Source organism: Ceratotherium simum, chromosome 32, assembly GCF_057802395.1.
Source record: "Ceratotherium simum simum isolate JZ-2026a chromosome 32, ASM5780239v1, whole genome shotgun sequence".
Taxonomy (NCBI): domain Eukaryota; kingdom Metazoa; phylum Chordata; class Mammalia; order Perissodactyla; family Rhinocerotidae; genus Ceratotherium; species Ceratotherium simum.
Genome location: NC_141931.1, coordinates 8,177,444 through 8,189,139, shown reverse-complemented (window position 1 = coordinate 8,189,139; position 11,696 = coordinate 8,177,444). Strand labels below are relative to the sequence as shown.

The following is an 11,696-nucleotide window of genomic DNA, read 5'->3' as shown; positions in this document are numbered from 1 at the left end:
CTTGGTTGCTTCCAAGTTTGGGCAATTATGAATAAAGCTGCTGTAACATCTTTGTGCAGGTTTTTGGGTGGACATAAGTTTTCAACTCCTTTGGGTAAATACCAAGGAGCGTGATTACAGGTTCATGTGTTAAGAGTATGTTTAGTTTTGTAAGAAACTGCCAAATTGTTTTCCAAAGTGTCTGTACCATTTTGCCTTCCCACCAACAATGAACGAGAATTCCTATTCCTCCCCATCGTTGTCAGCATTTCATGTTGTCAGTGTTCTAAATTTTGGCCATTCTATTAGGTGTGTAGTGGTATCTCATTGTTATTTTAATTCACATTTCTCTGATGACATATGATGTGGGACATCTTTTCATATGCTCATTTGCCATCTGTATACTTCTTTGGTGAGGTGTCTGTTAAGGTCTTTGGCCCATTTTTATATCAGGTTGTTTTCTTTTTGAATTTTAAGGGTTCTTCGTATGCTTTGGATAACAGTCCTTTATTAGATGTATCTTTTGCAAATAGTTTCTCCCAGTCTGTGGTATTCTTTTCTCTTGGCAATGTCATTTAGAAGTTTTTAATTTTAATGAAGTAAGTTTACTTCATATTCTTAAAGGAACTCTTAAAGGAACAAGTACCATTGTTTCTTTCATGGATCGTGCCTTTGGTGATGGATCTAAAAAGTCATCACCATACCCAAGGCCATCTAGGTTTTCTCCTATGTTATCTTCTAGGAGTTTTATAGTTTTGCATTTTACATTTAGGTCTGTGATCCATTTTGAATGAATTTTTGTGAAGAGTGTAAGGTCTGTGTTTAGATTCATTTTTTTTTTTTTTGCATGTGGATGTCCAGTTGTTCCAGCACAATTTGTTGAAAAAACTGTCTTTTCTCCATTGTCTTGCCTTTGCTCCTTTGTCAAAGATCAGTTGACTATATTTGTGTGGGTCTATTTCTGGGCTCTCTATTCTGTTCCATTGTTGAATTTGTCTATTCTTTTGCCAATACCACACTGCCTTGATTACTGTAGCTTTACAATAAGTGTAAAAGTTGGGTAGTGTCAGTCCTCCCACTTTCTTCTTCTTCTCCTTCAATATTGTATTGGCTATTCTGGGTCTTTTGCCTCTCCACATAAACTTTAGAATCAGTTTGTCAATATCTAGAAAAGAATTTGCTAGGCTTTTGATTAGGATTGCATTGAATCTGTAGATCAAGTTGGGAAGAATCGACATCTTGACAATATTGAGTCTTTCTATATCCATTATCTCCATTTACTTGGTTCTTCTCTGATCTTTGATTTCGTTCACCAAAGTTTTGCAGTTTCCCTCATATAGATCTTATACATATTTTGTTAGATTTATACATAAGTATTTCATTTTGGGGGGTGCCTAGCTCATGTTTTATTCCAAAATAAATTGCCAATGGATGCAAGATTTAAACATACAAAGATAAATCATAAAACTAATAGCATAAAAGTTGGATGAATCTTTTTACAATCTTGGCACTAACTATGTACCAGATACTATTGTTGTAATTACTTTTATATAATAACTAATTTAATCCTCACAGCAACAGTAAAAAATAGTTATTATTATGATCTGTATTTTACAGATGCAGAAACTGTGGTTAGGTAGGTTACGTGTCTGGTGTAAGACTGTAGAGCTGGTAAGCAGAAGAGATAGGATTTGAACCTTAGCAGTCTGGCTCCAGAGCTACACTGCTCCTATGATGACCAAATACATGCAGCACCCTCCTATACACCCTCTGCACACACACACATATGATGTTTCAGCTTCTGGATTTCAACATATTATAAGTAAAAAAAAAAAAAACTGGGAAAATGTTTTGCAACCTATATTATAGACAAGGTACTGAAGTTTGAAATATACAAACAGCTCATACAAATCACTAACAAACAGACAACAGAAAGAGGAAGGAAGGAAGGAAGGAAGGGAGGGAGAGAGGAAAGAAGGGAGACATGAACAAGAAGCTCACTGAAAATACCAATGGTCAGTGAGCTTATGCACAATGTCACTCATCTTAAAAAAGTACAAATTAAAACAATGATGAGATATTATTTTTTACCTATCACATTTTCAAGTATTAAAAACGTTAATAATACTCAGTGTTTGACCAACTTGAGGAAAAACAGATACTCACACCCTATTGTTGGAAGTATAAATTGGTAGAACTTTTAAATGTTAATTTGGCAACATCCATCAAAAAATTTAATGTACCTATCACTTGACCCATTAATTCCACTTCTAGGTATCTATTCCATAGATGTATAAGTGGCTGAAGACGTGTATACACAAGAATGCTCACTGCATCAGTATTTATAACAGTGCTTCTCAAATATGATCTGCCTCGTGATGATAATCCACTGACTGCTTATTAGTTTTCAAGGAGATAAGGGGCCAGAATGTAAATCAACTACACTTCTAAGAGCACTATGAGTTCAGGTGACAAATTTTTTTTTTTGATGGAAAGATTTTCTTGATTAAGAAAGCCGTATGTTGATTTATATTCTAGTGCAAGCTGTTTCAGAGTGACACAGCACTTTGAATAGCACTAGTTAATAATAATTAAAAATTGGAAATAACTCAAAAGTCCATCAAGGGGGTATTTGTTGGATAAATTATAATAGATCCAAAAATAAAATCCTATGAATTCATTAAAATAAATCTCCATAAACTTCTATATATATACATATGATACATATATACATATGATATATACACACACACACACACACACACAAGATGGAATGGAAAAAATGTTGCAGGGCAGTATAAATACAGTAAGAAGTACAAGATGAAAAAGTACAAGTTGGACACAGACAAAGAGAACAGATTAGTGGTTACCAGAGGTGAAGGGGGTTAGGGGGTAGGCGAAAGGGGTAAAGGGGCACATATGTATGGTGACGGATGAAAATTGGACTATTAGTGGTGAGCACGATGCAGTCTATACAGAAACTGATAATAATGTACACCTGAAATTTCACAATGTTATAAACCGTTACGACCTCAATAAAAAAAAAAGTACAAGTTTGTATATACACAGAGTTTCTGGAAGCATACACAAGACATTGTTAACCATGGTTATCTTTGGGATGTGGGATTTGGATTGTGGAGAGATCATGTGAGATGGGATTGGGGCTTTTTATCTTGTATCCCTCTATAATGCTGAAATTTTTCTACAACTAGCATAAGTTACATTTATAATTTTTTAAAACATAAATTAAAATTTAAAATTTTGTTTAAAAGTAATGAATTAGACTCATTGCAGATCAAATTTCCAGAAACTGGCTTTGGGCTGAAATTTGTTTCAGAAGACTTATTGAGACAATCTTTACATGGGATGAATTTCCATGGAGTCATTTGCGTGAACACGTAAAAACACGTCAGCTTATTTTTCCAAACTCAGAAATGTTTTTCTCACCTTAAAAGAAAAAAGTTTATTATGGCCAACGTACAACCCTCCCAAACCAAATTTTTAGTCCATCTCTAAGATGGCTCTTAAAGCTGGAAAGTGGTGAAGTCACGTTTCTATCCCTGCAGTATGACAAATCAATCACCTAATTCTGATTGTAATTGTTACAAAGAAGTACAGGACCAAAAGACTTTCTGTGCTCAAAAAGGCCCAAAGATGGTAGATCAGAACATGTATTTGACAAAATCTAGGGGTCTATATGCTTCATGGAAACCACAATTTATATTGCCAAAAATTATGGGATATTAGGCCTTTCAGAGTCATCTGGAACACATTAATAAGTCGTTAGCATTGGTACAGTACCATGCAGTCTGCAAAGCTCTTTTATATCCACTGTCTTACTTAATCCTCACAACAGATCTTTGGAGTAGGTAGATTTCATATATCATATTTTATAGATGCAAACACTGGGTATAGAAGGCTTATGCTTGTTCCCCAAAGTCAGTAAGAAGTGAGGAGGCAAAGCCAGATTGTGCCAGCCCAGGTTCTTACCACCACCCCACACTGCCTTCCCAGGCATGGCCGACCTAAGCTGTCCCAGACAGAAGAGTCTGGGCGGCTTGCTCTTATTCTCTGTGTTTATTTGCATGATGTTATGCCATTGAGCTGGATGAGTTTAAAAGCAGCCCATGGCTGTTGCCACTGTTTGTTAAACATTGCTACTTGGAGCAGGCAGAGACTACAGACAGCAGCTTGAGTTCTTAGTCATCTTGAACAGGATCAAGCAGGACAAATAAAAGGAAAAGCAATTCTCGTTGATCTGAAAGAAGTCATTGCACATGCTGCGTTTTCTATTGGCATGTCTGTTCTTCTCTAGCTTTGTTCTATTTTATACTTTTCTCCAGGAAGTCAAAGGAATGATAATAAAAATGATCTTCTTGAAGGTCTCTCTCTAACTCTGATACCAACTTTTACCTTTCACTGCAATCTTTCATGTCAGACATCTTTCCTTTCCCAAGGCTCTTTAGTACACTACCCATATCTCATATCCCATTTATATTTCTACTTTCTTGCACATAAACTCTATATAGAGGAATTATAATTATGTGATAATACCTTCCATTTAGTGAGCACCTCTTAAATGCCAGGCACTGTGGTAGGTACTTTATATGTTGTATATTATTTTGAAACCTTGTAGCAAACTTCACAAGGTATAACCCATTTCTCTCACTTTGTAGATGAAGCAACTGAAGCCGAGAGTGACTGAGTCTGGATCTTACAATAGCGAGTAGCAGAGCTGGGATTCAAATGTTTATCTGTTTAGCTTCAAAGCTGAGGTTCTCTCCAGTACATAGCACACAGTAATAACGCTTATTGTATTAGCTACTGAAAGAAGGTATTTAGTGAAAATGTTCATTTTAAAGTTATGTATTTTAACAGTTAACATCATAGTCTCTTTTCCTCTGCTCTTAAAACGTAAGTTGGTGGTCTAAGGTGATGAAATTCAACCCTAATACAAATGCAGTGCTCCCATATCATATCCCTTACCAACCTAGGAGAATTACAGCATATAATGGAACCTTCTGTTCTGCTTCTTTCTCCACCTGGTCAAGTCTCAAAGGAAAACAAAATTCATATGATCATTGAGTTCTAGAAATTAACTTTTATTTTAAATCTGTCAAGAACTCCTGGCAGTTATTAATTTTATTAAAATGATTACATATGGCAAAACAAAGAATAGAGGTAATTCTATTTCTCTACAACATAAATTATGAGTTAGATTCTCAGCTGCTGGCTCAGCATTGTTCAAGATTCCTTTAAAGGATTGGGGGGACTTTAATTTCCAGAAAACATTAAAGCAGCAAAAGAAAAAATAAATTAAAAGTAATGGCAATTGGAGATTTGCCAAGGATGTGCTAATTATAAAATCTTCTTGATGTGTTTATAGGCTAGACTCCAAGCTTTGGTCTTTAAAAAAAAAATCACGGGGGGCTGCCCCAGTGGCACAAGCGGTTAAGTGTGGGTACTCCACTGTGGCGGCCCGGGGTTCGCCGGTTCAGATCCTGGGCACGCACGGACACACTGCTTGGCAAGCCATGCTGTGGCAGCGTCCCATATAAAGTGGAGGAAGATGGGCATGGATGTTAGCCCAGGGCCAGTCTTCCTCAGCAAAAAAAAAAAAAAATCATGTGTATAGCTGTCCTATATTGGCTTGTCATCCATAGTTTATAACATAGAACAAATTTGCTGATTCTTTTTAAAAAGATGGCAAAAATAAATTATGAATAATTCAAATAAAAAAACCAGCATCCATTCCTCTAACTGAAATATGTCAAAACAAAAACAATTTTATTAAAATATTTAATACCAGAATAACTTATAATAGTATGAAAAAGTGAAGTACTTGTCCTTAGTTTTCATTGACATGATCACATTTTGGCAAAACTGTTTTATAAAGATTCCAAAGTTTTTATCATAGATCTGTAACTACTTAATGATATAAGCCAAAAGAACTCATACTTCATCTGATCATACAGTCATAACTTACATATCTTGCTTCGCACTTACTGTTACTGCAAACAGCAATTTAAAAAACAAAGTAAAAATATATATATACAAAATATTTTTATATCAAATTATCTTCATTACACTAAATAAACCCAAGCCCCAAATGCTATGTTACATGAAAAAAAGTGTCCTACAGTTTATATCAAGACTGATATTGTCCATATAGCAACTAGAGCAGCCTTTGGTTTTAAAAGCATTTTGCAAAATAAAGAAAAATGTCACCACATGGCTGCACTATTGGCTCTCACTCACACTCACAAAAATGCTTTCCAGTTTTAAAAAAAAATTACAAAATAGATTACATACCCAGAAAAAACATCCCACCATAAAAGAGTCAAATCCTTTTTACTTCTCTGTAGCACACATACTCTGTTATATTTGGCATCTCCACTGTTTATTCAAGTTTCAGGTCTCCCCAAGCTGATTAGAATATTATTGTTTGATTGAAAAAGATATTCTTTCTTGATATTGATTATTCTCACTCAATGATAGTCTAATTTAGAAACAAAATGTTCTTTCTTTGAATGCATGATTTCACATAATTTTTAATGTCTTACTTGACAAAATTCAGAGACTGTTCAATGTTTTGTTTTCCATATGTTTTAAATTTAAAAATCAATTTTATGTGTGTATATGTATATTCACATAGAAATACATTTCTTTCATTGTCTTGTTCTCATGCAATAGAAATTGTCCATCAGCAATTGTAATTTGAAATGAACCAAATAAAAGGCTTTTAGCCATTCCATACGAAAAAGTTTCCACCACAAAAAACATGGAACTCTAATGCAAACAGGATTATGTTTTAAAACTAAACTACAGATTTAATTCTACACAGGAAAATTTCGAGTTCCTTATCTAATAAAGTTTTTAAAAACTTCAGCAAAACATGAGAAAAAGAAAATCCAAATCAATTCTAAAGGGCATTGTGGTGTTTTTCCAGCAGCTCTTGGAAAAAGTTTTTCTGATCACAATGTATTCATTGCGACTCTTCTTAAATGTACACATTATGTGATCACTGTACCTTTCATTTCGGAAGTTTGTAACATATCAGATATGCAGGCAAGAGACATGCATAAAATTCTCACTGTCACTCTGAAAAGCACACTGAACAATTTTAAATACTGCAGAAATTTTTTTTTTAAAGGAACATTTCATTTGGGCTGAATAGATTTCCAAGTTTTAACATGTGAATTATTGAATACATTTCAAGGGCTTTCGGCAAGTCTGGTTTCAGTCCTGGAATGGTTAGGTCCATCTGGAATGAGACGCACAGCCTAATAAGCAGTATGGCGTTTCATCTTGAGGCATAGCTGCTCTCCTATGCCCACGTTGTAGCTCATTTTCGGGAAGCAAGGCACTTACTGTAATGGCAATGCAGACATTTTACGCATAGTTTGAGTAACATAAAATAAGTTAATATTTTTGATTGAAGTGAGGTTTTTTTATAATTTATATGTCTTTTACAGAAGCAACTAAATGATATATTTAGGATAATTAGACATAAGAAGAGGTGTGAAAGGGAGTCATTGTCACTCCTGCTTCGGCTCTCAGGATGAGGATTTGTGAAAAACACTGACGTGAAGAACAGCCGTTGATCGGAAAAGTGACAAACTCTTAAAACTGCTGGACCAGGGGCACTTTGACCGTCTTGACTTCTGCTATATGGGACGACTTCTGGATGATGCAGCTGGTGGTCCCCTGCAGCTTGTCTTTTCCCTGTGCAAGATTTGTCAAGGCCATCGCTGCATTGATCTCCTTCCAGTACGTGTCGTCCTTGCTCGGTCCCCTTCGATTAGCTGCACTGGATTTAAGCAAAAACAGAAAGAAAATGATCAAACTCACTGTAGCGTCTGTAGAAAATGCTGTCACTGAAAAGCACAAATGGCAAATAAAAACATAGAGTATGCCTCACCTGTCACCTTTATTGGATCCATTTTCCAGAGTGTCTGTAAAGAAAAGCAAAATTTCAATTATTTTTTTTCTTTCTTTTTTATTCCCAAGAGTTTCATCATTAATTCCCAGGAATAAAAGTTTATCGGGAAATATGGCTGAAAATTTTTTTTTCCACAAAGATCAAGTAGTGTAAATTAAGATGCAAAAAAAAAATCTCTTTGCAAAGAATTAGGAATAAGAAGAGAACAGGTAATAAAGAATAAAAAGTAGCTTTCAGAAATATACAAAAAGTGAGGTGAATTTATTCTGAGAAATTGGGCCTTTTCATGAGGAGGCAAATGGTTTCGGGAAAATAGTGCTGACTCTCCCTGGGGCCAGGTTCTGATCTCACCCCACCACTCATCTGCTGTGCCCTTTGGGGAGATTATGATGCCCTCCAGTGTCCGCGATGCAGTTTCCTCAACTATAAAATAAGGAAGTTCCTAGAGAATCTTCAGGGTGCCTCTGGCTCAACAGTCTATGGTTTCATGGGAATCAAACCGTCATCTCAGAAAAAAGACTAGTAAATAGTTCCCTCTCGCTAGTTACCAAATGAGTAACAGACCCAATGCTGACAGCAACACAGGATTTCCTGGCAGATTAAAATGAGCAGGCACCAGTCTTCAAGCTCCAAACAAACTCCACATCCTGCTGTTGCAGGAAATGAAAGGGTGCGAACTTTCGCTTCTGCACTCTCACCTTTGGTTTAGACTCGTCACTCAGAACACTAATGTCCACCAATACCACTTCCATAGAAAGAAAGATGAAATGGGTTCTTGATTTTGATTAAATCTCCCTAGGTAGCCCCTTTGGCTAAAGAATATGGTATTGGAAACATAAAAATAGACATAGTGGAGGGAAAGATGCATGCAGGGTAAAGAGAGGCAACCAGCATGCGCAGTAAGGGGGGACAGAGGAGTGGGGCTGAGACTCCCCATCAGCCTATGAGACTCCAACCCAGAGAGTGGTTAAGTCACCATCACCACCATCATCAACAACCACCATCATCACCGAGTAGCACGGAGTGAGGCACTGCCCACATAGGAAACATGAAAACACAATGTTTGCTCAAGGCCCTATTCTAGTTATATGGCCTTTAAAAAGTTGTCTTTTCCTGCCCTCCATCCTCTCCTTTTCTTTTACCTCCCCCAACCCAATATTTCTGAAGGCAATATCTTTTTCTCTGTACTGCTCAAGGCTAGTTAAGCCATGCAGCACGGTTTCCAGTTCTGGACTCTAAGGGAGTCATGGAACTAGAAAAGACTTGAGAAAAAGAACATCGATGTGTCATAATATAGTCCAACCAGGGCAAAATTTCCCAGGGAAGATATGGCAAGAGAAAATAATTACATGACTCTGTTGAGAAGGCAGCTAAATTTTGATGCCCTCTATGAATGAAAAGAATTGGGAAAGCCTGTTAACACATCCTGAGTCAGGCATTACAGTGTAGACCAGGAGACAACACTGGGTCACTATGAGCTCTTTGCATAACCCCTCACCTGGGGACCCAGGCAGCTTTAAAAAAAGGCAAGGAAACGAGACAAAACAAAAGCACTTAGTGAACAAATGACAAGGTTTTTATGAAGAATAAAGGAGATAATGTGTGCCTGGCCCCAAATGGAACAACAAATGTTAGTTCCTTTCTTTGGTCTCCTTTCATTTTAGGTATCCTTTGGGAGATAACTGGATCTGTGAGTGGCTGGCTGGTCACCCTCTGGATCTCCTGGCCCCTACTAGTTCAGCCTGGATGGTTAGCTACATCTCTGCTGCTTTTGATAATTTTGGAATTATAATATTACTTATGTAAATGGAGGAGAAGAATGACAACCTTCAATTCACAGAACTCTGACAATCCTAGTGCACAGATCACTTCCTATGTACCAGGCACTATTCTAAGCACTTTGTGTCTTAGCTTATTTAGTATCACTGGCTCTGTGTGTGTCCATTAAATCATTCTTTGTTTAGTACTATTATCTATAAATCTTCACTCAGTAATGACAGAGACATGGCGCTACCAGAATAGAGAACAAGTCAAGGCCTTTGTTTAGAAGGAGGAAAGCCAGCAACATTGGACATTTTACAAAGAAAAAAAATGAGTTAGGCCTTTGCTCAATTTTGCCCACAAATTGCAACAATTCTGTTGCCAAAGTGAAGCAATAGGTTATGGAGATATTTATTCAATGGAAAGACTTGGCAAAAGCAGAATAAGTTCCACGAAGCTTAAAGAACATTAAGGGAAATAACAAAACAGAATTTAGAAAAGACCATGTAACTGATGCTCTGGCTCATGAGCAGAGCACTCTCACATATACAAAGGGGACCAGAATCAGGGTCCTACCTGAATCGTCAACCTGAGAGCGAGCACTGCACAGACAACAAGAAGGAAGCCTGTGGCTATCGGGTATGTGATGGGTTAGAGAACCCAGAAATGCCATAAATGAGTGGAGCCTGGATGTGGAAGGAGAACATGTAACTCACTGTTAGGTCCATGGAGAGCTTCTATTTCAGATGAAGAGTGAACTTGTCTGTCCTGCAGCCCATGAACGGCTGGACGCAGCTAGCAGCACTCCCTGTGGCTGCCTGCTTGAACTCATTCCACTGGGAAACAAGTTTACTACAGCCAACTGTGAAATTATAAAATTCTGCTTACTCCTTGGGTGTATGTGTTTTACAGTTTGGTGCCTATGAAAATACCTTTGAAGTCTAAAAACACAGACTCTGATCCCCGTTTGAGTAGTCCTAATTAGCTTCATGAATTTCAACAATGTACTCGGCAGTATTCAAAAGACTGAATTCTATATTTTATTTCTAAGGCAGATGGGCACGTTCCGTGTCACTGGGTGTGGATTCAGGTACCTCTCCCAGCAACAGAAGGAAAGATTCATAAAAAGTAATGAATAGAAGAAACATTTTGCTTCTCCATCAATAGTCAATGCTAAAAACACAGTATGTAACAAAGCTCGGTGTCAAAGATTTCAAACCGCCCAGAAAAAGCTGACTATTGCCACTCTGAGGGGGCTCTCTGTGTCCAGGGTGCTTTTGGTTTAAAACATAAACTGGTGTTAGAAGGGCATGCTTTTCCTGTTGCTGTTATTGGTGGGCTGCCGTGTCACTAGGATATTATGTGTCCAAGAGCCACCTCCCGCAGAGTGGTGTGTTCTAGTTCCCAGAAGAACTAGCAAAAGGAAGATAGCAAACAGGGGCCCTTTTACTCTTAAACATTTGTGCTTTTGTAGGAAAGCAAAGGACTATAAAGATCTGGGAGTTTGGAGAGATTTTTTTTCTAGTCGTTATGCTGGGGAAATGCCCCAGCTATTTTAGAGAACTGATATCATTTGAGAGGAACTCAGAAAATTTACAATCCACCCATTATATTAAATACTTGTATTACATATGAAGTTTTTTTTTCTTATGCTCTTTTCCTTTGAAGTATGAACTTGCCGGCTCTTATCTGGTTTAAGTATTTTGTGTTTTTTCAGCCAATAGTCAATATTTATGGAGTGGTGGGTCTATTGACCCATTCCCAGGGCTCAGGGGGCTCACACCACATCTGCCCACTCCAGACAGGTGGTCTCACTGGCTCCCCTTCGGAAGTGGCACCCAGCAGCTCAAGAAACAATCTGACAGGAGAAGGAAGGGTTCTGAATGCTGCTGAAGAGAGAGAAATCAGAAGTCTGAGCTAGGGCAGACGTTTCACTGCTGTTAATTAACATGCACAGACTTGGGGTCTGACTGCCCTACATTCGGCCCAGCTGTATCTCTTACTCTGCAAGTAG

The 11,696-nt window shown here is 37.5% G+C and overlaps 1 protein-coding gene across 6 annotated transcripts in view; it reads right to left on the bottom strand.

Moving 5' to 3' along the window:
• Positions 1-5,060: 5,060 nt before the first annotated feature.
• Positions 5,061-11,696, bottom strand: part of MKX (mohawk homeobox) — a 63,154-nt gene continuing 56,518 nt past the window's right edge. For 5 of the 6 annotated variants that reach the window (XM_014783580.2, XM_087420727.1, XM_087420728.1 and 2 more), the window contains exons 6-7: positions 7,901-7,934; positions 5,061-7,789 (exon numbers count right to left, since the gene is read on the bottom strand). In XM_014783580.2, coding sequence (XP_014639066.1) covers positions 7,603-7,789; positions 7,901-7,934 — 221 coding nt within the window. In that variant the 3' untranslated portion in view covers positions 5,061-7,602. The remainder of the gene's footprint in view (positions 7,790-7,900; positions 7,935-11,696) is intronic. The other variant, XM_087420731.1, reaches the window with a different exon arrangement.